At 49.7% G+C, this 27,610-nt stretch overlaps 1 protein-coding gene across 1 annotated transcript in view; it reads right to left on the minus strand.

Annotated features, from left to right (window-relative positions):
• The window catches only part of ATL3 (atlastin GTPase 3), a 90,848-nt gene that overhangs the window by 22,383 nt on the left and 40,855 nt on the right, over positions 1 to 27,610 (minus strand). Inside the window, exons 5-7 of the mRNA XM_044270978.1 lie at positions 6,387 to 6,437; positions 4,508 to 4,564; positions 856 to 948 (exon numbers count right to left, since the gene is read on the minus strand). Coding sequence (XP_044126913.1) covers positions 856 to 948; positions 4,508 to 4,564; positions 6,387 to 6,437 — 201 coding nt within the window. The remainder of the gene's footprint in view (positions 1 to 855; positions 949 to 4,507; positions 4,565 to 6,386; positions 6,438 to 27,610) is intronic.

Consider the following 27,610-nt stretch of genomic DNA (forward strand, 5'->3'; position numbering starts at 1 on the left):
TCGGCAAGGGTAGAAGGTTACAAATTAGAGTTTAAATACAAAAAGCCAGGCTGTCTCAACAATGAGCTAAGAACATTTCTCCATAGCTATCCCTCGTCTTCTGAGTTAATGATGTTTTACCTTTCAGTCTCAGAGCAACCAGAGCATTAGTGGTATCACACTGGAAGCCCATGATGACTCTTACTTCATTGCATAGTTAGGGTACTTTCACACTTGCGGCAGAGGATTCTGGATCCGTCTGACAAATGCATTGAAATACCGGATCAGTCTCTCCGGTGTCATCCGGAAAAACGGATCCAGTATTTATTTATTTTTTGCATTTTTAAAGGTCTGTGCATGCGCAGACCGGAAATCAGGATCCGTTTTGCTGGAACACTTGGGGCCGGATCCGGCATTAATGCATTTTAATGGAAATTAATGTTGTATCCGGCATTCCGGCAAGTGTTCAGGATTTTTGGCCGGAGAGAAAACTGCAGCATGCTGCAGTATTTTCACAGAACAAAAAACGTAAGCGGGACTGAACTGATGCATCCTGAACGGATTGCTCTCCATTCAGAACGCATTAGGATAAAACTGATCAGTTTTTTTCCAGGTATTGAGCCCCTAGGACGGAACTCTATGCCGGAAAAGAAAAACGCTAGTGTGAAGGTACCCTTATAGGGAACCTATTAAATTTATGATATGGATGTGTACAATGTATACTAAGAGAAATGCCACACAGTCTATTTAATGTGTATCATAATTTTTGCTACAGAAACTTTGTAGCATCATTTTTCCTAAATGTGCACAATTGAGAACTAAGGGAACCTAGGAAGAAAGCAGGCAAAGTCAATCCTTTAAGTATATGTTACTTACCCTTAATCTCTTTTCTAGAAACTTATTACCTCCCTCAGCTCCATATGGATACTCATAGGGAAAGCTCCAATCACGAACCAAAAACATCAAGGTCTAAAAGAAAAATTTAAGATAATAAAAGAAATACAGGCAGATACTTAGCGGTCATGCAGTACCATCAGGAAGGCATCTGATTAACTCCAAATGTATTCTGCTGCAGGACAACAACCCCAAACATACAGCCAATGTTATAAGGAAACATCTTCACTGTAAAGAAGAGCAAGGAGTCCTGGAAGTCATGATATGACCCCACAGAGCCCTGATCGCAACATCATCCAGTCTGTCTGGAATTGTATGAAGGATGTGTGCAAGCATACATCAGCAGACGATCTCCGGTTAGTTCTCCAAGAAATTTGGAAAAACCACCTTACTGAGCTTCTTCAAAAACTGTGTGCAAGTGTACCTAGAAGAACTGATGCTGTTCTAATGGCAAAGGGTGGTCACACCAAATACGGATTTGATTTAGGATTGTTGCGTTACGAAAAATTTTATTCTATTTCAATACAGTAAAAAAGTATTATGATACCATGCAAAAAAACTAAACCACCAAAAAAGCCGCGTGCATTCAGCATAAAAAAAAAAATGGCGAATCGCGCAGTTATTTATTTTTTCTGTTTCGGCATTCACTGCATAGGAGATTTTTTTATTTATATTTTAATAGTTTGGACCTTTTGGACGTGGCGATATGTTTATTTATTTACAAAACAGGGAATGTCGCACTAAAATGGGGTGGAGAACCACACAGAGGTGCACCCACTTAACAGACAACACCCAGTCTGAAAGTGATAAATAGTATAAATAATGGAAGTGGGGCACACTCTAAAAAGTATAGGGATCTTTATTAACGCTATTAATGGTAAAGCAATAAAATGACAACAAGTGTGTATTAAATTGCAGACAAAAATTACAGCAGGTAAAATGTGGACAATAAAATAAATCCTAAATATGATCATAAAAACACAGTATCTAAAAACACATTAAATACGGCACTATATTTAGTTTGTGCATGGATCCCAATATAAACTTTAGATTCGGATAGCCGATAGATTCGGATGACCGATCAAAGGTATAAAGTCACTGGTTTTACTTGGTATAAAGTCCTATTTGTGGGGTTAATATGAATAATCCTCTCCTGCAGAAAATCTTTACTCGCCAATAGTGGCAGTGATCAAAGGCGTATGTAGACTGAAAGTTTAGTCATTCAATAATCAGACTATCCATACGCACAGCGGCGTCCCGCTGTATTTGATGTGAAAGCGATCGCTTGTTAAAGATGTATAGAGGCTTACCCGAGGGTCTTTTGATACTGGATCATAGGCTCTCGACTCGGCGTACCTATCTTGGCTCCGGTCTCAAGAGCTGATGCTCAGATTGGAATTTTTTCGCTCCAGTGAAGTTCGTTTGTTGCACGCGGTGTAGATGCCCTGCGTCACCGGCGTGATAGCAATAGTTCGTTTCAACGGTTCACTGTTAAAATAGCGCTTATCCAGACTTCCTCGGTTTTACAAGATCTCTCTATATAGGGGTATTAATACCAATTAATCCCCCTATATAGAGAGATCTTGTAAAAGATTAACCCCACAAATAGGACTTTATACCAAGTAAAACCAGTGACTTTATACCTTTGATCGGTCATCCGAATCTATCGGCTATCCGAATCTAAAGTTTATATTGGGATCCATGCACAAACTAAATATAGTGCCGTATTTAATGTGTTTTTAGATACTGTGTTTTTATGATCATATTTAGGATTTATTTTATTTTATTGTCCACATTTTACCTGCTGTAATTTTTGTCTGCAATTTTTTAGAGTGTGCCCCACTTCCATTATTTATAATGTTTATTTATTTATTGTTTATACATTTTAAATTTTAAATTGGGAAAGGGGGTGATTTATACTTAATATTTTGGTGTGTTTTTACTTTTTTTTACATTTTTTATTTAATAATTTCCCCACTTAGGGGCTAGAACCTGGGATCTTTTAATCCCTTGTCCTATTCACCCTGATGGAGCCTTATTAGGGTGAATAGGACTTCACACTCTCCCTGCTGCCCTGTGCATAGTACACACAGCAGCAGGGATGTTACCATGGCAGCCAGGGCTTCAGTAGTGTCCTGGCTGCCATGGTAACCGATCAGAGCCCCAGGATTACACTGCTGGAGCTCCGATCAGAAGCTGCCACTAATGAGAAGCGGAGGGGACCCTGTGGCCACTGCACCACCAATGATTTTAATACTGGGGAGAGGGGGCGCACTGCGTCACCAATGATAATTAACCTTTAATACAGGAAGCGAGTGTCAGAAGCAGATCAGCGGCAGTTAACCCCACAGGTGCCACACCTGAGTGGGTTATCTGCCGCTGATCGCAGCTCCCTGTCAGAGGCTGTGTGCCGGCTATATGATTCTGCTGCCGGCACCTGCCTCCTGTATTAAAGCTTAAAGAGGACCCTTTCATGGTCCAAACATTGTAAACTAACTATCAGGATATGTAGAGCGGCGCCCAGGTATCTCACTGCACTTACAATTATTACTGGGCGCCGCTCTGTTTGCCCGCTGTGGCCCCCGGTATATTCTCCCGCTCTGTATGCTAATTGCTAGCATCGGAGCAATGGTGGAGGAGACTGTCCTTTTTCTCAATGGGCGTTCCTTCTCCCTGGCTGTAGCACTGTCCAATCAAAGCGCAGAGCGTCACAACCAGGGAGAAGGTGAGGTGTTTTTTTTCTCCTCTTTCTGGCGCTCTGCGTAGTGATTGGACAGCACTACAGCCAGGGAGACGGAATGGCCATTGAGAAAAAGGGCAGTCTCCCCCCCATTACTCCGATGCTAGCAATTAGCATACAGAGCGGGAGAATATACCGGGGGCCACAGCGGGAGAACGGAGTGGTGCCCAGGAATAATAGTAAGTGCAGTGTGATCCCTGCGCACCGCTCTACATATCCTGATAGTTAGTTTACAATGTTTGGACCCATGCAGGGTCCTCTAATTTCATTGGTGGCGCAGTGCGCCCGCCCCTCCTCCTCCCGTCTCTCTTCTTATTGACAGCAGCAGCGGCACAGGGGGAGGGAGGAAGTGACTCCTTCTCCCCTGTGCTGCTGAGGGAACATGACTGGCTGACATGTTCTCGGATGCTAGGCTGCGCAGTAAACTTGCTTTGCATTTTTTTTAGTTCATTAAATAACTATTCACACTTCTATTTTAAAAAAAAATCTTACTTTGCAACATTTCCACACTGGCCTAAAACGTTGGCAAAGTACTGTAAAGAACAAAAAGGAGTCACATAGTATATAACAAGACGACAGTTTCAGGAAACAGAGTACTGAGATGTGACAGAACAAGTTCATAACCATCACTGGTTAACCTTGATGGACTGGTGTCTTTTTCAGCCTATACTTATATAAAAGTGAGGTGGAGCAGCCACTTCTCTAGTCTTGGACGCAGTGCAGATACTGTATTGCCAGTTCCTGGGCTACAATGAAAACAAACAAAAAAACAGGAAAACTGTTCTTCAGCCACCTGAACGTAGCTTATTTTTGTTGAAAGTCTCAGACTAATGCATCTCAGATACCTAGTGGCCAACAGGTTTATTTTTTATCATGAATACCGGTGTGACTCACTTGGAATGGCTTCAAGAAGATTTCGTCCATAGCTAAACGTCCATATTCAGTAAAGAGCTGAAAATAAAGAAAGGGAAAAGTCACTATATGAAATGATCACCAATTATCGCCTAATGCTGAGCCCTCCTCTTATGGCATTGATCACGCATTAACACTAGAAAAGAAGTGACCCTGTGCAACATCACCATTCAGCATCACTATATCATTTTTTTAAAGGAACCCGTCACCAGAGTTTTCATTACTAAATGGGTATTTCCATCCGGTAGGATAAAAGTCCAATAGGTGAAGGTCAACCTCTGGAACCCTCTCCTATCTCAGGAACAGCACCCCAAAAGAAATGCTGAACAAGATGCTGATGTGCGGCCATCCCTCTATTCATTCCGAAAACAGTTGAGCCTTTAGGAATTCCTATAGCAGTGAATACTTTTGGAGATAAGAGCAGGTTACAGAGGTGGAACCTGCATCTCTTGAGATGTATGGCTCAAATGTCCCAGATGGGACAACCCCTTTAAAATACTATGATACATTTTGCAGACATGTCCATGTGGAAATTGCTTGCTTTACTAGGAGGGAGAAAAAGAAGTAATAAAATCCCTGTGCAGTGCTCTCCGATAGTCACCTGGCTGTGTGTTTTTGCTTGGTAACTAATGGTGTAGGGTAGGATGTACACACAGCATTTTAACAGGTTTCTTGTGCCATTTTCAATCACATTTTGCCACTACAGCCAGATGTCACTTTAAAACAAAAATACTGTAAAATCCACATACACAGCATTTTTCCAGCAGTGTTTTATAGTGTGCTTTAGATTTTTTTCCCTGCTCTTTATTTCTATAGACTTCTCTATAGGATTTAAAAAAAAAAGTAAAAAGATAAAATAAAAAAATTGTGCAAAATGTAATAAAATAAAAACATCATGAAAAGTAACTGGAAATGTGAGGCTTTTTTCTTGCAAAAAAAAAAAAGCATGTGAAGAACGCTTAATAAATACACCCTAATATAACATGACAGAGCTGAAGTCCAGTGTTGATCCAGATGGTAACCGCATCTTCCTACACCTACATAAACATGCATACTCAGACTGGCCGAGAATGCATGTTTATTATAAATTAAAAAAAAGAAGAAGAAAACTAGTACAATGTAGATGCAACATGGACAATTAGAGCCTAAGAATTCTTCAACTTAGTAAAAGGGGTCATTAGGTAATTAGTATTGATGACCCTGCATCAGGCCTGACACCCTGGACCCCACCGATCAGCTGTCAGGAGACGCCAGATGCCTCATGAACGCTGCACCCAATTCCTAGGCCTTGTGATGTCAGCATACATCGGTCACATGGCTTACTTTCAGCTAAGCCCCATTCAAGTCAATGGGGCTAAGCTGCAATAGCACGCACTGCAAGTCTGCAACTATACAATATATGTCGTGGAAAGATCACCGATATTATTTCCCGGATAACAACTTTAATTACTAATGGCATAGGAACTCTGAAGAAAGTAAGCAGTGATCAGCGGAGTGGTGACACAGGAGCTGGGGAGGGGTGAGCATTTATTTTATTTCATTCCTTGCTCTTGTCCACAAATTGCTAAAGTTCAGAAAATCCCACAGATGCTGGTGCTTTGGCTTCTTAGAGAACTACAGACTACAATCTACTTTCACAATATTTCAAGTTCTGGTAATGTCACTGGTTTCCAGTGGTAGTGTGCAAATAGACTACTAGTGAAGAGGGAAACAATGGCAATCACATAAAATACTGCAGTGATACAAGTACCGTAGGCAATCCGGGTTTAACGTTAACTCATAAATAATCATTCTTTACGCCATGCCCCAAAAAAATGAAACCTGAAAAACTATGTAAAATAACTAAAGATAATTATCCTACCTGAAGTTGCTGGAGGTCGTCCTCTTGTATGTTCTGGGACAAGTTGTAAATCTGTATGGTAGAGATGTAAAAAGAAGAACTAGATGCCGTCATCAGAAATTCAGAAGGTGTTATGTTCAGGGCTGCAGTAAATGATTATTTTAGAAATAGAGTATGCTTAATCGATTATGTTTTTACAATTAATCAAGTACTCTAATAAGAAAAAATTAATTGACTTTTTCTTTATAAAAACTCATCAGACCCCCCTGCCATCAGTCCCCAACACCCTTAGTTCCCACCCAGTGCCATTAGCTCAGCAGGGACAGTGATGTCACTGTGCAGGGACAGTGTGCACAGTGATGTCACCGTGCAGGGACAGTGTGCACAGTGATGTCACCGTGCAGGGACAGTGTGCACAGTGATGTCACCGTGCAGGGACAGTGTGCACAGTGATGTCACCGTGCAGGGACAGTGTGCACAGTGATGTCACCGTGCAGGGACAGTGTGCACAGTGATGTCACAGTGTGTGGTGTGATGTCAGGGTGCAGGGATATAGCCTCATCAGAGATGGGCTCAGGACTGTTGACACTTCCTTTCCCCCACAGGCTTCAGTAGGTTGACATGTAAGGTCACCAGCAACCTGAGACAGCAGCAACCAGGCAGCAGAGGAGACCCATGAGGGAAACAAGCAGAGAATAATAACAGTTATAAGTACTACAAGGAAACAAAACCCAAACCGCCCTGAACCAGCCCGTAACGACAGGGGGCGCTCTAACACCCTATGCTGCCAGTCATCAGCCCCTCTGAACAAGGCCAGTGAGCACTACTACCCTTACCATCCTCTGGCCATACCGACACACACAACTCTAACTAGAAGTCCATGCTCCACCACTGGGCGGTAAACATGTTATCATAGGGGTTCTCTGTGCCAGGACACACATGGCGAGCACTAATCACCCAGTGCCCCTCCACACGTGCAGCCACTTACCAGCCTTCTGTCGATAACACTCCGATCTGTATTGCCTCCTCCGCTGCTCTGCACACAGCGTCGGGTCATAGTGCGCGCTTATGTGCACTATGACCTGACGATGTGTCAGGATCCAGTACAGTGTGTTGCGGGCCGGCGGGTGACCACGGAGCGGTGAGTAATAGCAAATGCTTTACTCCTGCTCCGTGGTCACAAACGAATCCTCAATGCAAAATATTTGCATCGAGGAATTTTTGGGGGTCGAATTACTCGATTCAATCAAGTAATCGTTTCAGCCCTAATGCAGTTATTTATGGGTTAGATAGAATTACAAATATGTAGAAAACATGCAATATAGCTTTCAATGAAAGTGGACAGGAATATTAACAGACGCACCCAAGTATTGCTGAATATTTCAGGGCTGTCCAAAAAGCAAAAAATAGGCTAATATCAAGGAATATGCTAAAATAATAAAGTAACCAGTACTCACCTGTTATACCCCATACACTCTAGTGGTCCCTGACAGTCTTAAATTACTTTGCTGCCGTGATGACAAGCTGTACACCCATGTAGCCAATCATTGACCTCAGAGATGCCTGTATCTATGGCACAAAGCTACTGAGGCCAGTGACTGGCTGCAGTGTTCACATGGGTGTATGGGCAGGTCATCGCTGCAACAAAGTATTTTTAAATTTAACATATTAACAACTGTTATATAAACAACCCCCTTGAAGGCCTCAATAATGTGAGCAGACTGGTTGCCTCCGCTTGTAGAGCTGCCTGAGTGAGAGGGCATGACCTCACGACACACAGCGCTCTGGCACTTGCATATACTACACATTGGGGAGATTCCCATCAGGCTGCTTATTCATTATGGCATATCGTAGGCAGGATCACATCATTACATCTACTGTAGAGCAGTGCAGTGTGTAGTAGTGGAAACCAGTCCTGCTCACATCCTAGGGCGGGTTGCTTTTGGCCATTTTATATCACACCTGTAGAATCCCTTTAAGGAGAATGTGTCTAATGTACACAGGATCAGAAAATCTCTTTAAGAGGATTTCCTACACTGGACAATTAGTAACAGGACAAGCCATAAAAGTTGAATCATAGGGGGCCCACCAACTGGGATCCCAAAATCAATAGAGGGTAACAAGCTGCCCATTCCTCCTCACTGCAGGACCATGAAAAAGGAGATTTTTGTGAAACTCACCTGTAAAATCTTTTTCTCGTCTTTTCCATTGGGGGACACAGACCATGGGTATAGCTTAGAGGTATTAGTAGGAGGGACACTATGCAAATGAAAGAGCTCCTCCTCCTCGGGCTATACCCCCCGACTCCACCAGGAGGAACTCAGGCGTTGCACAAGCAGTAGGAGAAGGAGCAAGAAAAAATCATGGAAACCATCGGACCAAGCCATAAGGTCCAACCAGAAACAGAAAACTGAACTAAAGACCCCTCCTGCAACAGGAATAATGGGTGGGAGCCGTGTCCCCCAATGGAAAAGACGAGAAAAAGATTTTACAGGTGAGTTTCACAAAAATCTCCTTTTCTCGTACTTTTTTCCATTGGGGGACACAGACCATGGGACGTCCAAAAGCAGTCCATGGGGTGGGAAAAAATATCAGCACCGCCAGGAGGAACGCCCAACGGTCAAACAGGAACCACAGCCTGCAAAACCCTGCGGCCAAAGCCGCATCAGCCGAAGCCAGTGAATGCAACTGACAAAAATTTGCAAAGGTATGCAAGGACGACCAGGTGGCCGCCATACACAGCTGAGACGCAGAGGCACGATTGCGTCTTGCCCAGGAAGCCCCCACCGCCCTAGTGGAGTGAGCGGCAATCCTAGCCGGGGGAACTCCACCACAAGCGCGACAAGCCGCGGAAATAGCCAAGCAGATCCAGAGCGCCATGAACGGTAGACGGAAGCAGTAGCCGCGAGATACACCTTCAGGACCTGTACAACATCCAGGGAATGCAGAGTGCGTTCCTTGGGGTTAGCCGGAGAAGGACAAAAGGAAGGCAGGACAAGATCCTCATCAAGGTGGAAGGGAGAGACCACCCTGGGCAAAAAGAAGGGGACTGGACGGAGCACAACTTAATCCTGGTGGAAAACCAGAAAGGCTCCTGACAGGAAAGAGCGGCCAGCTTCGACACCAGTCTGACTTAAAAGCTCGTGATGGGATGTGAACTCACAGCCACTGCATAAAAGCCCAGAACTTTAATCACTACGCTATGTAGCTGTATCAGAAGCTATGGTCACAAGGAAGACCATTTTCCAGATGAGAACAGTCAGAGAGACCCTCCTCAAAGGCTCGAAGGGGGCCGACTGCAGAGCGCGCAGAACCAAATTGAGATCCCAAGGAGACAAAGGGGGAACATACGGGGAACCGAATGCGCCACCCCCTGAAGAAAGGTCACCACCGGACCCTTAAGAGCAAGGGACCTCTGACGGCCCGCGCCGAAACCTGACCTTACAGGGAACTAAGCGACAGTCCCTGCACAAGCCCAGACTGAAGAAAAGACAGTACCATCAAGATGGAAAAACGAAGGGGAGGGAACCCCGAACCCTCACAAAAGGACAGGAAGGCCATCCAGGTACGATAGTAAATCCGGGAGGAAGAAGACTTCCCCGGACTGAGCATGGTCCTAACCACTGAATCCGAGAACCCCATCTTCATCAGGATGGCGGTTTCAACAGTTACGCCGGTAAACGAAGAGACCGTAAATTCTGGTGGAAGAACGGGCCCTGAGACAGTAGGTCCTGTCTGTCGGGAAAAGGCCATGGGGCGTCCGCCAGCAACCGAGCCACGTCCGAAAAACCACGCACGGCGAGGCCACTCTGGGGTGATGAGAACGGTCGGATTCCCTTCCGCCTCGAACTGGCGTAGAACCTTTGGTAGGAGAGGAAAACAGAGGAGGCTGAAGTCCTGCCACGGAGACACCTGCGCATCCATCCGTACGCCTTCGGATCTCGGGCGCGAGCCAGGACCACTGGGATCTTGTTGTTGAACCCGGACGGTCCCATCTGTGGCAGATTTCTTCGAACCCTTCTGGATGCAGAGACCACTCGCTTGGATCCACCTTGTTGTGGCTTAGAAAGTCCGCTGTCCAGTTGTCCACTTCTGGAATGTAAACTGCTGACAACACCGGAACGTGCGTCTCCGCCCACGTCAGAATTCTCTTCACCTCCTGCATCACCATCCGGCTGCGGGTCCCGCCCTGATGGTCGATATAGGCCACGGCCGCGGCATTGCCCGCTTGAACCCGCACTGGGAGGCCCGCAAGGAGAGAGGTCCAATAGGAGAGAGAGAGCGGAAAAAAATCACCCTCAGTTCCAGAAAGTTGATTGGAAGGCGAGACTCTGCCGCCGACCAAATCCCTTGAACCGTGCGAGACTGGAAAACACCCCCCCAACCCAGGATGCTGGCATCGGTGGTGACGATGTCCAGGAGAATGTGAGAAAGGAACTCCCCGACCTCAGGTTCATTGGGAACAGCCACCAAGGGAGAGCTGCCCAAACCCGCTGAAAGGTAAAGGATCTCCTGTTGCGCCAGGCGAGTGTGAAACTGGGCATATGGAAGGCCTCGAAAGAGGCTACCATAAGACCCAGGACCTGCAAGTATTCCCGAATGGAGAGGCACGGGGAGCGCAGCAGATGCGACACTGCCCCCTGGATCTGGGAGGACTTGAAGGCTGGCAGAATACTTTGGCAGCCGAGGTGTCCAAAATCATCCTCCGGAAGGAGAGCCTCTGGGACGGGAAGAGGCAGGAGTTTGGGAAAGTAACCAGCCAGCCGAACCGTTCCAGAGTCTGAACAGTGATCCGGACTCTGTCCTTGGTCTGCGGTAGAGAGGGGGGCCTCTATCCGGATATTGTCCCGATAGGGCAGCAAAGGAATGCCCCTGGTACGAAGAAGCGCCATGAGCGGTCCAGGACCGTGGCAAGGACCCGCGGGGTGGTCGCCAACCCGAAGGAAGGGCGACAAACTGACAGTGTCGACCCTTAATGGCGAAGCGCAGGAATCGATGGTGGGATTCCGCAATCGGGACATGTGATAGGCCTAGGAGCAGCAGGGCGGGCTGACTGGGCCCTCTAGTGCCGGGAAGGCTGGTGTAAAGGAAGGCCTCTTTGCGGGCGACCTGAGACCCCCGGCGGAGGAAGCAGGCGACGGCCTACCAGATGAGAAACGGCAAAAGGCATGCAGAGATGAACTCGTCCAGCTGATCCCCATAAGGTCTGGAAACCCCAAAGGGGAGATTAGCAAGGGAACGCTTGGTGGAGGCGTCAGCGTCCCACACCTTCAATCAGATCTCTTCGCGCTGAGTGACAGAGATGGCCAACCTGCGGGCAAAGAGGGAAACAATGTCCCTAGAAGCTTCGCAAAGAATCTTAGAAGCCTGAGACATCTGGAGAACCAACTCCAGTGTGTCAGTAGCCGCATCTCGTACCGCCAGTTCCTGGTGGTGGTGCTGTAACCACACCGAGAGAGCACTGGCTACCCCTGCTGAGTGAAAGGTAGGTCACAGGGACGTGCTGCCAGCGAAAAAAGGACCTGGAAGAGAGTCTATGCGTCTGTCTACAGCATCCTGGAAAGAGGAACTGACTAAGACAGGAAGGGCCATATAATTGGCTAATCCGGCCACCGGAGGATCCACCTTAGGGGGAGGAGACACCTCTCCTCGCCGTCAGCAGGGAAAGGAAAGTATATTCATGCGCTGGGTGGTCGAGAACCTTATTAAGACTACCCCAGGCCCTGGACATGACCGCGGAAAAATCCCTCATGGACCGGGAACATGGTAGTCTCCGACTGCCTGGACGGAAAAAGGGGGAACTCCTGACCAGTGGAAGGAGGAGAATCCCCTTGGAGAATAAAGGTGTCTCGGACAGTCGCCACTAAGTCAGCCACCCTGGTGGAGAGCTTAGGCGAGGGGTCCCGCTCCATGACCTAATCAGAGCCGGAAATTCCCCTTCAGACTTGCGCTCCCTAAGGGAGGGGAGAGTCGCCCGAACGCGCCTCTAGACGAGGGGGGGGGGGGGAGAGCCGGAGCCATCCGAGGAGGGATGCTGCTGCTCACGCTCCCTGTTAGTAGTCGGGCGTCTTCTGTGGAAAACCACTTAGAGAGGTGGTTGGCGTCACAGGATTTGAAAATGCCCTATAGTCCAAAAAGGACCTGGCTCGTCCGAGCCGGATAATTCCCCTTCGGATTACTCTCCCTAGGGAGGGGGAAGAGCAGTCCGAAAGCGCCACAGGCGAGGTGAGGGGGGTGGAGAGACGGAGACATCCGAGGTGGGATGCTGCCGCTCACGCTGCCTCTTCGTAGTCAGGCACCCACTGTGGGGACCACTGAGAGAGATGGAGTCGTTAGCGCCACAGGATTAAAGGACATGGTTGCCTTGGCGACTAAGACCAATTTAGCGGCCGCGCTGGACATGGCAGATGCCCAAGCGGGGACCGCAGGCTCCCAGGGACGTGGAGGAGGGGTGGAGGAGGGGGGTAAGGCAGGGATGCAGGTAATACTTATCTGCTCCTGCAGATCTTCTCCCTCGACTCCAGGACCAGCAGGGATGCACCTCTTCAGGCTTCTGACTCCTTGTCCAGGAGTGCAGTGTTCTGGTGGAGGGTGGCAGCAGGAGACCCAGTAGCTGGTGGGATACCGGAGCTGCAGGTCGAGCCCGGATCCACTTGTCTTCTTTGGGGGGCAATGGAGGCAGCCAGGCAGCGTCCAAGGACAGCGGCGGGCACTCCACGGGGGACCAGGAAGGCGCCATGCCGACCTGTGTCCCCATCTAGAAAGAAAATAACAAAACGGAGTAGAGTGATGAGGAGCTGCACGGCCGTGAGCAAACAGAGTCTCCGGTGTAAGGAGAGTCAGAGCGGCATGCCGAGGCTCCGCCCCCCCCCCCCCCCGAACGCGTCATTATGGCGCGAAAAAAGCGCGCGAAATAAGCGCGCACTAAAAGAAGCGTGCGCGCGAAAATATGCGTGAAAATAAGCGCACGCACGAAAATATGCACGAAAATAAGCGCGCGCACGCGATTTAAACAAACACCACGACTCCCCTCACGTGGTGCAGCAGGGGTTAACGGGGCCATGGAGGAGCGGCCTGCCGGCGGGCGCTGAGAGAGCGCAGCAGCCAAGGCCCGACGAGAGAAGCGCTGAAGCCCACAGTTTAAGGGGGAAGAGATGCCAGTACTCCAGTGCCAAAATGAAGAAAAATGGATTTTTTGTACTCACCGTAAAATCCTTTTCTCGTAGTAGGCATTGGGGGACACAGCACCATGGTATATGCCCAGCTGCCACTAGGAGGCTGACACTAGAAACAAAAAAGTGTTGGCTCCACCCAGGTGGGCTATACCCCTCTGCTAGAGCCAGAACAACTCAGTCAGTACCAAAAGCAGTAGGAACGCCACACCTGAACCAAAAAGAAACGGAGTGCCAACAAGTCTTGAACTGGGGAACCCGACAACCACAAGCAAACGCCGGAACCACGAACAAGAACAAATGCTCCAAAGAAAGGGAGGGATCTGTGTCCCCCAATGCCTACTACGAGAAAAGGATTTTACGGTGAGTACAAAAAATCCATTTTTCTCGTGCGTGGCATTGGGGGACACAGCACCATGGGACGTCCCAAAGCAGTCCCTGAGGGAGGGAAGAAGATCGCCAGACGGCAACCTAAAGCACCGCTGCCTGCAGAACCTTACGCCCCAGGCTGGCATCAGCAGAAGCCAGGGAATGAATGTGGTAGAATTTAGCAAAAGTGTGAACTGACGCCCAGGTGGCGGCCCGGCAAAGCTGGGCAGCCGAAGCCTGATGACGCACCGCCCAGGAAGCTCCGACTGCCCTAGTCGAATGAGCGGTCAACCTGGAAGGGGGAGCGCGACCCTTCGCGGCGTAGGCCTCCTTGACAGCCGACCGAACCCAGCGAGAGATGGTGGCCTTGGAGGCAGGCAAACCTTTACGAGGACCCGCCGGAACCAGGAAAAGAGAATCCGAACGACGGAAGGGTTCCGTGAGGCGAAGGTACCAGCGGAGGGCCCGAACAACATCCAGGCAATGGAGAGACTTCTCCCGAGGGTGAGAAGGATTAGGGCAGAAGGAAGGAAGGATAATCTCCTCATTGATGTGAAACGGGGTGACAACCTTAGGGAGAAAAGAAGGAACGGGACGCAAAACGACCTTGTCCCGATGGAACACCAGAAAAGGCGACCGGCAGGAAAGCGCCGCCAGTTCGGAAACCCGACGGATAGAGGTGATAGCCACAAGGAAGGCAACCTTAAATGACACAAACGACAGAGAGATGTCTGCCAAGGGCTCAAAAGGAGAGGACTGAAGAGCATCAAGAACAAGATTCAGGTCCCACGGCTCCACCGGAGGACGAAAAGGAGGGGCTCGGCGCGCGACACCCTGCAGAAAAGTCTTAACCTGAGCCCGCGCGGCCACAGAACGTTGAAAAAGGACCGAAAGGGCAGAAATCTGCCCCCTGAGAGAAGCCAGGCGAAGCCCCTTATCAAAACCAGCCTGAAGAAAGGCCAGAATATTAGGGACCGAAAAAAGGAGAGGACGAGAACGTGCGGACTCGCACCAAGCAAAATACGCCCTCCAGGTCCGATAGTAAATACGGGCCGACTGGGGCTTCCGAGCGCGAAGCATCGTCTGAACGACAGAGTCCGAGAGACCACGGGCCTTCAGGATCGCGGTCTCAACAGCCACGCCGTCAAACGAAGCTGCGGTAAATTCGGGTGGAACAGAGGGCCCTGCGAAAGGAGATCGCGACGCAGGGGAAGACGCCATGGAACGTCGGCGAGCAGGAACACGAGATCTGCGTACCACGCCCTGCGGGGCCAATCTGGGGCCACCAGAATCGCCGGCACCCGGGCCGCCTTGAGACGCTTGAGCACTCGAGGCAGAAGAGGGATGGGCGGAAAGAGATACAGAAGGTCGAACTGGGACCAAGGCAGAACCAGGGCATCGACCGCAAGAGCTTGCGGATCCCTGGACCGCGCAACATAGCGCGGAAGTCTGTGATTCAGGCGAGACGCGAAGAGATCCACGTCCGGAACTCCCCACCGGAGACACAGTTGATGAAACACTTCCGGGTGGAGAGACCATTCGCCCGGGTCGACGAGCTGACGACTGAGAAAGTCTGCCGCCCAATTGTCGACCCCGGGAATGTGGACGGCGGAGAGAACGGGAACGTGTTCCTCCGCCCATCGCAGGATCTGAGAGGCCTCTCGCAGGGCCATCACGCTCCTGGTGCCCCCCTGATGATTCAGATAAGCCACGGCGGTGGAGTTGTCCGTTTGAATCCGGATCGGGAGGCCGCGCAGACGGGAAGTCCAGTGCGACAGTGCTAAGAAAATTGCCCTGAGTTCGAGAACGTTGATCTGCAGGGAGGATTCCTGAACAGACCACAGACCCTGAACCGTGAGGGACTCGAACACCGCTCCCCATCCCGAGAGGCTGGCATCGGTCGTGATCACGCGCCAACTGGGGGGGAGGAAGGACCGGCCCAGGGACACCGTCCGGGGAAGCAACCACCAGGAGAGATCCAGGCGAATCTGAGGAGGGAGACGAACGAGGCGCTCGAGACCCTCCGGGGACTTGTCCCACCTGGACAAGATGAACATCTGCAGGTCCCGAGAGTGGAATTGGGAATAAGGAATGGCTTCGAATGAGGCCACCATCCTCCCCAGGACGCGCATACATGTCCTGATGGTCAGAGAGGACGGCCTGCGGAGAAGATGTACCCCCGCCTGAAGAGAAGACACCTTCTCCGGGGGAAGGAACACCCGCCCGAGGCGAGTATCGAACAGCATTCCCAGAAAGAGCATCTTCTGGCGTGGGACAAGGGAGGACTTGGAGTGGTTGACAAGCCACCCGAACTGAGCAAGAGCCGAGAGGGTGATGCTCAGGCTGGACAGATTGTCCTCGGGAGACGGGGCCCGAATCAGAAGGTCGTCCAGGTAAGGCACCAGGGCGACCCCCCTGGCACGAAGAAGAGCCACTAGGGGAGCTAACACCTTGGTGAAAACCCTTGGTGCGGAGGCCAGACCGAAGGGAAGGGCTACAAATTGGAAATGAAGCGAACCCACCGCGAAGCGAAGGAACCTTTGATGGGAGAGGGCGATGGGAACGTGGAGATAGGCATCCTGAATGTCGACCGACGACAGGAACTCGCCCAACTCCAGGGAGGCGATCACGGACCGGAGGGACTCCATGCGGAAATGACGGACCCGGACAAACCGATTGAGCGCCTTCAGATCCAGGATAGGGCGGAGTGAGCCGTCCTTTTTGGGGACGGTGAACAGGTTCGAGTAGAAGCCCCGAAAACGTTCTGACTCTGGAACCGGAACGATGACCCCCAGAGCGCGCAGGGAATGAATGGCCTGAAAAAAACTGTCTGCCCGGGCGGGAGACATGGGGGGGGACGTCAAGAAGAAACGACTGGGCGGAAGGTCGGTGAATTCGATTCTGTACCCAGAAGAGACCACCTCGAGAACCCAAGCGTCTTCTACGTTTGCCCGCCAAACATCCCGAAAGACAAGCAGGCGCCCTCCCACCATGACGGGGATCGAGTCATGCTGAAGGAGGCTTAGTGGACTGGGGACGAGCGGGCTTGGGCTTGGCGTGCCAAGAGGGCCTGGACTTGAAGGAAGGCCTGGAAGGCTTCTTGTCAGATCGGGCAGGAGGGGCCCGAGAGGACCGAAAGGACTGCGTCCGGGAGGACGACCCGGGGAAACGACGGCGGCGAGGCTGATTCTGAGGAAGAAGAGAACTCTTACCTCCAGTGGCCTCGGAGATGAGCTCCTCTAAGCGTTTCCCAAAAAGCTTTCCACCGAGAAAGGGAAGAGAGATAAGAGCCTTCTTAGAGGCGGCGTCCGCCGCCCAGGAACGAAGCCAGATGGTGCGGCGGATAGCCACAGAGTTGGCGGCCGCACGCCCAGAGCGGCGAGCCGATTCCATAGAGGCGTCACAAAGAAACTTGGAGGCCTGATAGATCTGGGAGGCAAGCACTGCCAAGTCCCCCTGGTCAGAGTCAGCAGGTAAGGCACGGAGAAGCTGCTTTGCCCAAACAGCGCATGCCTTGGCGACCCAAGAGGCGGCAAACGCAGGGCGGATGGCGGCGCCCGCCGCTATGAAAACAGACTTGGCCAAGGAGTCGACCCGTTTATCAGCGGGATCCGACAAGGAAGCCGCATCAGCCAGGGGAAGTGTAGTAGCCTTCGCCAGACGAGCGACCTGAGGATCCACCAGGGGGGGAATCGTCCAGAGATTGACCGAATCCTCAGAGAAAGGATAAGGGACATCAGAAGCCTTGGTGAGATGAAGGCGCCGGTCAGGGTGACGCCACTCCTTGGCAAGGAGAGCGTCCAGATCCTCGTGATTGGGAAAAACCACCGTGGACCGCTTAGAGCGGCGGAAGGACACCGCCTCCAGGGAGGAGGACGAGGGGACGTCCTGTACGTGGAGTGCGTCCCGAACGGCCCTGATGAGATCCTGCACGGCTGCCGACATCGCCGAACACCGCTCAGATTCAGAATCTGAAGCGGAGGAGTCCCCAGGAGCGGCGGAAGCGGCTGAAGAAGAAATCTCACCGGACTCAGACCTAGCCGGGGAGCGATCCGGGGAAACTGAGGAGGAGTGGGACCCAGCCGAGACCGTACGTGGTCGTTTGCGGGACCGAGAGCCGGAGCGAGGATGGGAACCATCGCCAGGCGCATCACCAGCGGTAGAGGCCCTGCCAGAAGCGGCCGCAATCTGGGCAGGGAGACTGTCCAGAGACTGTGCCAGGGATTGGGAGAGGCTAGCAAGGCTACCTATGGCCTGGGACAGGGTAGCAGCCCATTCCGGGAGAACCGACAAGGTAGAGGCCGCAGGAGCGGACTGGGCGGGCCCGGGGGTGAGGCACTGCACACAGAGGGACGTAGGCTGGCCGCATGGGAACTTCCTATTACACACAGAGCAGGCGTAATGAGTGGAAATGGCGGCAGGGGGAGTGGGGGCCTGACCAGAGGAAGACATGATGGCGGTGGTGGAACCTGAAAAGAAGAAGTCAGCCAGAGGCTGCCTACCACGACCAATGGTGCTGTGTCCCAGAAAAAACGAGCGCTGGAGATCCGGAGCGCAGGAGGATATGGCGACGCACGCGACCGCTCAGCCCAGGCACAGAGAAACCGTTCGGCAGAAGAACCGCCCCCCTAGCAGCCCGCGCTGGCGCTGGATTGGGCCGAAGGAAGAGAGACCTCGGGAGGAACGCCCACAAGGGGAGGGGCAAGAGAGGAAGCCCGGGAAGCGCAGGAGGCGGAGACGACGCCCGCCCACGTGACCGCGGCCTAGGCCGAGCAAAAGCCGCGGCCTCTAGTATGCGCTCCCCATCCTCAGGGCGCAGTCGGACGCAGAGGAAAGCGCCGCCGCCGGCAACCCCCGCCCGCCAGCGCAGGAATAAAACAGACAGCGCCGAGGACAGGCAGAGGAGAGGACACAGCCACCGAGGTAGGAAAGGGCGAAGGCCGAAAATGGCCGTCTTAAAGGAGCCGATCTCCATTAAAAAAGGCTCCAGAAGGGAGACCCCCCTGAGAAGGAGAGTGAAGGAGAGGTGCCCCCCCAAAGGCCCAGCTATACTAGGGGAAGATGGGTTGGGGCTGAAGCTCATACTCACCCTCCGATTAGTTCAGGCGCAGCATGACCACCCCCTCGGCGGACTCAACACGGAACCGTGGGTCCGCCGGAATCCACTGCAGAAGCAGGTCACGTTGGGGACTGGGTGGCTGCAAGGTACCGAGTACGCGCCCGCAGGGGGGCAACTAAGGTGGAACACGATGGAGCCGCCCCTGCAACCTGTAGAGGAAAAAATTAAAAGAAATAAAAATAAAATAAAAAATTAGCAGAAAAAGGACCTGCTAGCAGGTCATGTCTGCCTCCTACGGACACTAGAACTAGACTGAGTTGTTCTGGCTCTAGCAGAGGGGTATAGCCCACCTGGGTGGAGCCAACACTTTTTTGTTTCTAGTGTCAGCCTCCTAGTGGCAGCTGGGCATATACCATGGTGCTGTGTCCCCCAATGCCACGCACGAGAAAGTGCCCCATTAGGATCCTTCTTCAAGCTCACCCAGGTAGCCACAGACAAACAGACACAGAGGGAGGGGGAGGGACTGGGCAATACTTATCTGCTCAGCATGCTCCCTCGATGTCCAGACCAGCAGGGATGCGCCTCTTCAGACTTCTGACTCCAATCCAGGAGAACAGTGCTCTGGAGGAGGGTAGGCAGCAGGCGTCCCAGCAGCTGGTGGGATGCCAGAGCTGACATGTTGAGCCTGGATCCACTTTTCTTCTGTGGGGGGATGGGAGGTAGCCAGGACACGTCGAAAGACGGTGGCAGACACTCCACGGGGGCCAGGAAAGCGCAATGCTGACCTGCGTCCCCATCTGAAAACAGAAAAAAATAACAAACAGGAGAAGAGTAAGCGTCACCTCCTTGGACAGACACTAAGCAAAGACTGAGTTCCTCCTGGTGGAGTCGGGGGGTATAGCCCGAGGAGGAGGAGCTCTTTCATTTGCATAGTGTCCCTCCTACTAATACCTCTAAGCTATACCCATGGTCTGTGTCCCCCAATGGAAAAAAGTACGAGAAAGTAGCATCCTAATGTACTCGATTGCTTCTGTCAGCCCAGACAATGAATAGAGAAGCAGTGCGCTCAACCGTCCCTTTCTTGAAAGTTTATGGGCCTGATGGAGTAGCTGCCTACAGGTGTTTTTTTGAGCCCATACACATTTATGGTACCTGCACACGATTCTGATTACGCATGGTTTCCCGCGCAGAAAATCCACAGATTAGTACAGTACCAGCAAATATATGAGAATAGACAATTCACATGTACACTTTACGGATTTGTTCTGCACAAAAATTGACTCAAAATCTGCAGTATGTCAATAAGGTTTGCAGTTTTAGCTGCAGATTTAACCATTTTCAAACGAAGGGTGAGATCTGCTGTAAAACCGCATCAAATCTGCATAGAAATGTTTAAAGATCTTCTGCGTGTTCACCTGCCCCCGTGTGCCGGTACCCTTAGAGGGAATCGGTCACCTGGTTTGACCATATTAAGCTGTCACCATTGCCATGTTTAATAAAATACCTTATTTCCTGCAATGGTTTCATTTTGTTAAAAAAGCGATTTTTGTATTATGCAAATGAACCTCAAAGGTGCCCAGAGGGGTGTTATTCTTCACCCTCTGAGCCCAGTAACGCCCCCCTGCAGTCCTTATTACAGGGGAATGCATGTAGGTGTTAATACAGGCATGTCAGGAGTGGTGAGAGCTCCTCTAATGTCTGGAAGAAACCAAGCACTGCTCACCACCTGCCCAATACCATCCCTACAGTGAAGCATGGTGATGGCTCGATCATGCTGTGTCAGTGTTTTTAAGCGGCTGTGGCATGAAAACTGGTCAGGATTGAGGGAAAGATGGTATGGAAAAAAAGAGATATTTTGAATGATAATCTGATCTGTGCTCTGGACCTCAGACCGGGCCGGATGTTCACCTTCCAACAAAACAATGACCCTAAGCCAAGACTGTGCCGGCATACATACATAATTCCTCTAGGTAGCCATCTTATATGCTTCTGGCATATGTAAAAAAAACTGTGAACTCTCATCTTCCTGAAGCCTGGGTCACCTATGATATAGATGGACACTTATTACCACTACTCTGTGAGGCCAGCTATAAAAAGGTCATAAAAGCTATACCAGGCCCAGCTCATCCTGTCCTATAAGATAAGATCAGCTCGCTGTCAAGCCTGGCTGGAGCGTGACATCATTAATTTCCAGGTCTGGTTTGAGGAGAGCTAAAAGCCCTTAACCACTTCAGCCCCGCTAGCTAAAACCCCCTTCATGACCAGGCCACTTTTTACACTTCTGCACTACACTACTTTCACCGTTTATCGCTCGGTCATGCAACTTACCACCCAAATGAATTTTACCTCCTTTTCTTCTCACTAATAGAGCTTTCATTTGGTGGTATTTCATTGCTGCTGACATTTTTACTTTTTTTGTTATTAATCGAAATTTAACGATTTTTTTGCAAAAAAATGACATTTTTCACTTTTAGCTGTAAAATTTTGCAAAAAAAACGACATCCATATATAAATTTTTCGCTAAATTTATTGTTCTACATGTCTTTGATAAAAAAAAAATGTTTGGGTAAAAGTTATAGCGTTTACAAACTATGGTACAAAAATGTGAATTTCCGCTTTTTGAAGCAGCTCTGACTTTCTGAGCACCTGTCATGATTCCTGAGGTTCTACAATGCCCAGACAGTAGAAAAACCCCACAAATGACCCCATTTCGGAAAGTAGACACCCTAAGGTATTCGCTGATGGGCATAGTGAGTTCATAGAACTTTTTATTTTTTGTCACAAGTTAGCGGAAAATGATGATTTTAATTTTAATTTTTTTTTTTCTTACAAAGTCTCATATTCTACTAACTTGCGACAAAAAATAAAAAATTCTAGGAACTCGCCATGCCCCTCACGGAATACCTTGGGGTGTCTTCTTTCCAAAATGGGGTCACTTGTGGGGTAGTTATACTGCCCTGGCAATTTAGGGGCCCAAATGTGTGAGAAGTACTTTGCAATCAAAATGTGTAAAAAATGGCCTGCGAAATCCGAAAGGTGCACTTTGGAATATGTGCCCCTTTGCCCACCTTGGCTGCAAAAAAGTGTCACACATCTGGTATCGCCGTACTCAGGAGAAGTTGGGGAATGTGTTTTGGGGTGTCAGTTTACATATACCCATGCTGGGTGAGAGAAATATCTTGGCAAAAGACAACTTTTCCAATTTTTTTTATACAAAGTTGGCATTTGACCAAGATATTTTTCTCACCCAGCATGGGTATATGTAAAATGACACCCCAAAACACATTCCCCAACTTCTCCTCAGTACGGCGATACCACATATGTGACACTTTTTTGCAGCCTAGATGCGCAAAGGTGCCCAAATTCCTTTTAGGAGGGCATTTTTAGACATTTGGATCCCAGACTTCTTCTCACACTTTCGGGCACCTAAAAAGCCAGGGCAGTATAAATACCCCACATGTGACCCCACTTTGGAAAGAAGACACCCCAAGGTATTCAATGAGGGGCCTGGCGAGTTCATAGAATTTTTTTTTTTGCATAAGTTAGCGGAAATTGATTTTTTTTTGTTTTTTTCTCACAAAGTCTCACTTTCCGCTAACTTAGGACAAAAATTTCAATCTTTCATGGACTCAATATGCCCCTCACGGAATACCTTGGGGTGTCTTCTTTCCGAAATGGGGTCACATGTGGGGTATTTATACTGCCCTGGCTTTTTAGGGGCCCTAAAGCGTGAGAAGAAGTCTGGAATATAAATGTCTAAAAATGTTTACGCATTTGGATTCCGTGAGGGGTATGGCGAGTTCATGTGAGATTTTATTTTTTTGACACAAGTTAGTGGAATATGAGACTTTGTAAGAAAAAACAAACAAAAAAATATATATATTTCCGCTAACTTGGGCCAAAAAAATGTCTGAATGGAGCCTTACAGGGGGGGGTGATCACCCATATACACTCCCTGATCACCCCCTGTCATTGATCACCCCCCTGGTAAGGCTCCATTCAGACGTCCGTATGATTTTTACGGATCCACGGATCGGATCCGCAAAACACATGCGGACGTCTGAATGGAGCCTTACAGGGGGGTGATCAATGACAGAGGGGTGATCACCCATATACACTCCCTGATCACCCCCTGTCATTGATCACCCCCCTGTAAGGCTCCATTCAGACGTCCGCATGATTTTTACGGATCTATGGGAACATGGATCGGATCCGCAAAACACATGCGGACGTCTGAATGGAGCCTTACAGGGGGGTGATCAATGACGGAGGTGATCAGGGAGTGTATATGGGTGATCACCCCTCTGTCATTGATCACCCCCCTGTCATTGATCACCCCCCTGTAAGGCTCCATTCAGACGTCCGCATATGTTTTGCAGATCCGATCCATGTTCCCATGGATCCGTAAAAATCATGCGGACGTCTGAATGGAGCCTTACAGGGGGGTGATCAATGACAGGGGATGATCAGGGAGTGTATATGGGTGATCACCCCTCTGTCATTGATCACCCCCCTGTAAGGCTCCATTCAGACGTCCGCATGTGTTTTGCGGATCCGATCCATGTATCCGTAAAAATCATGCGGACGTCTGAATGGAGCCTTACAGGAGGGTGATCAATGACAGGGGGTGATCAGGGAGTGTATATGGGTGATCACCCCTCTGTCATTGATCACCCCCCTGTAAAGCTCCATTCAGACGTCCGCATGTGTTTTGCGGATCCGATCCATGTTCCCATGGATCCGTAAAAATCATGCGGACGTCTGAATGGAGCCTTACAGGGGGGTGATCAATGACAGGGGGTGATCAGGGAGTGTATATGGGTGATCACCCCTCTGTCATTGATCACCCCCCTGTAAAGCTCCATTCAGACAGGGGGTGATCAGGGAGTGTATATGGGTGATCACCCCTCTGTCATTGATCACCCACCTGTAAAGCTCCATTCAGACGTCCGCATGTGTTTTGCGGATCCGATCCATGTATCCGTGGATCCGTAAAAATCATGCGGACGTCTGAATGGAGCCTTACAGGGGGGTGATCAATGACAGGGGGGTGATCAATGACAGGGAAGTGATCAATGACAGGGAAGTGATCAATGACAGGGAAGTGATCAATGACAGGGAAGTGATCAGGAAGTCTATATGCGTGATCACGCCCTTGTCATTGATCACCCCCCTGTAAGGCTCCATTCAGACGTCCGTATGCGTTTTGCGGATCCGATCCATGTATCCGTGGATCCGTAAAAATCATACGGACATCTGAATGGAGCCTTACAGGGGGGTGATCAATGACAGGGGGGTGATCAATGACAGGGGGGTGATCAGGGAGTCTATATGGGGTGATCAGTGGTTCATAAAGGGTTAATAAGTGACAGGGGGGGGGGGTGTTGTGTAGTGTAGTGGTGTTTGGTGCTACTTTAGTGAGCTGCCTGAGTCCTCTGGTGGTCGATCCAAACAAAAGGGACCACCAGAGGACCAGGTAGCAGGTATATTAGACGCTGTTATCAAAACAGCGTCTAATATACCTGTTAGGGGTTAAAAAAATCACATCTCCAGCCTGCCAGCGAACGATCGCCGCTGGTAGGCTGGAGATCCACTCGCTTACCTTCCGTTCCTGTGAGCGCGCGCGCCTGCGTGCGTTCACAGGAAATCTCGGCTCTCGCGGGAGGACGCGTATATGCGTCCACCCAGTAGAGCAGGGCCGCCGCCAGGACGCAATCCTGCGTACGGCGGTCCTGAGCAGGTTAATTAGCTCTGGGCATAAAACCAGTCCACTTTCATATTTCATTTATGAATCAACTTATGCCCTTTCTGACGCCAGATCCAGACTCTACAGAGTATTGTGGTTAATTGGGTATCAAATATGACTAGAGGATGTGATTCTGTAGCTGACCTATGGGTGGTAGAAGAACTACAGGTCCCAGCATTACCGTGTGTGGTCTCATTCTGTATGTAAATAAATAAGGATCGCAAATATGTATTCTGTATAAAAATATGCCAATGTATCAGGGAGATACGGGCTTAAGTATAATCCTCATTGTAGGAACTGAACTTTGATGGGGTCATAAAACACTTGGGGGCCAATCCCTAAGCTTCACAGTCACTCTGCTGCCATTGGCTGACAGGAGTAAGTCTCCTGCCCATGGGAGAGTTCATAAAAATCCATGCACAAGGACAGAGGAGAGAGACCCATGGAACATCACCAGACACTTAATTGGACATTGACGGCATATCCCTGTATCAGAAGAACTTTGAGGGTCTCCCCTGATACATACTGAAAAGGGGTTTGCAAGGATTCAAAAAGGACATATGAACGACCATCTGAAACCCTCCAGAGAAAATAAGTATTCTTTCATCTTTTTCCCTTTCATTTGAACTGTCGTGATTATTTATATTGTTATTATTATTCTGTAGATTTATAGTCATTTTCATTAGACTTGTATGCACTGCCTTTTACCGCCTATTAAAGATTATAAAATATTCTAAGCTGCTGAACAACGTACCTTGCCTTTGAAGAGACGTTACCAGGTAGTTAGTTAAATTGCATTTAGGAATTGTAGTTGGGGGTGATTGACTGCGGTTGGTCAGTAAGTGATATCCGGTTCATCCACTGATCTGTGTGATAGTGAATTACCCGGATAGTCGGCTCGTGGACCGGGAACCCACGTGGTGGCAGTTACCGAAGTATAGTGGGGGGTGTTAGCCAGATGGTAATACCCCGGTCACGTGAGGTCTCTGTGTGTGCGCAGACTCCGTCACAGACCACTACGTCACAGCTGTGGGATCCGGAGCGATCGGATCCATAGTTCGTGACAAAGACAACATAGGAATGGTTTAGGGACAACTCTGGGAATGTCCTTGAGTAGCCGAGACAGAGCCCTGACGAACCCCATTGAACATCTCTGGAGAGACCTGGAAATGGCTGTCCACCGACCATCCCCATCCAACCTGACAGAGCATGAGCATCTGCAGAGAAGAATGACAGGAAATCCCCAAATCCAGATGTGGAAACCTTGTAGCCAAGACTGGTGACTGTATTTGTGGCCAGAAGTGCTTCAAATAAGTACTGAGTAAAGCAAGCATGTCAAACTCAAAGGCTAACATGGGCCAAAAAAACTAAAATTTAAGTTTATGTGGGCCGCATCAAAAAAAAAAAAAACGGGAACGGGAAGCCGCAGGTGTCGTTATGACGTAATGATGCTCGCAAAAATATTGTGGTTACTAGGAAACCAGCTAAACCGCAAGACCAAGCCGACGTGGCAACTAGGTAATAAATCAACAAATATCAAAAAGTGAAAATGTATTCACGATAAAACCACCAAGGAGGAATGATTATTATATTTATATATATATATATATATATATATATACAAATATTAAACTTCACTATAAGACGCGCCTAGGTTTTTGAGGAGGAAAATAAGAAAAAAATATTTTTAACCATAAGTTGTGCTTTTGGTGGGCTTTGAATTAATGGTGGTCTGTGGATGGCACTGTTATGGGGGATCTGTGGATGGCACTGTTATGGGGGATCTGTGGATGGCACTGTTATGGGGGATCTGTGGATGGCACTGTTATGGGGGATCTGTGGATGGCACTGTTATGGGGGATCTGTGGATGGCACTGTTATGGGGGATCTGTGGATGGCACTGTTATGGGGGATCTGTGGATGGCACTGTTATGGGGGATCTGTGGATGGCACTGTTATGGGGGATCTGTGGATGGCACTGTTATGGGGGATCTGTGGATGGCACTGTTATGGGGGATCTGTGGATGGCACTGTTATGGGGGATCTGTGGATGGCACTGCTATGGGGGATCTGTGGATGGCACTGCTATAGGGGATCTGTGGATGGCACTGTTATGGGGATCTGTGGATGGCACTGCTATGGGGTGGGATATCTGTGGATGGCATTGTTATGGGGTGGGGGGATCTGTGGATGGCATTGTTATGGGGTGGGGGATCTGTGGATGGTGCTGTTATGGGGGATCTGTGGATGTCATTGTTATGAGGTGGGGGATCTGTGGATGGAACTGTTATGGGGTGGGATATCTGTGGATGGTACTGCTATGGGGTGGGATATCTGTGGATGGCATTGTTATGAGGTGGGGGGATCTGTGGATGGAACTGTTATGGGGGGGATCTGTGGATGGCACTGTTATGAGGTGGGGGGATCTGTGGATGGAACTGTTATGGGGGATCTGTGGATGGCACTGTTATGGGGATCTGTGGATGGCACTGCTATGGGGATCTGTGGATGGCACTGCTATGGGGTGGGATATCTGTGGATGGCATTGTTATGGGGTGGGGGGATCTGTGGATGGCATTGTTATGGGGTGGGGGATCTGTGGATGGTGCTGTTATGGGGGATCTGTGGATGTCATTGTTATGAGGTGGGGGATCTGTGGATGGAACTGTTATGGGGTGGGATATCTGTGGATGGTACTGCTATGGGGTGGGATATCTGTGGATGGCATTGTTATGAGGTGGGGGGATCTGTGGATGGAACTGTTATGGGGGGGATCTGTGGATGGCACTGTTATGAGGTGGGGGGATCTGTGGATGGAACTGTTATGGGGGATCTGTGGATGGAACTGTTATGGGGGATCTGTGGATGGAACTGTTATGGGGGATCTGTGGATGGCACT

Source organism: Bufo gargarizans, chromosome 10 (assembly GCF_014858855.1).
Source record: "Bufo gargarizans isolate SCDJY-AF-19 chromosome 10, ASM1485885v1, whole genome shotgun sequence".
Classification (NCBI taxonomy): Eukaryota; Metazoa; Chordata; class Amphibia; order Anura; family Bufonidae; genus Bufo; species Bufo gargarizans.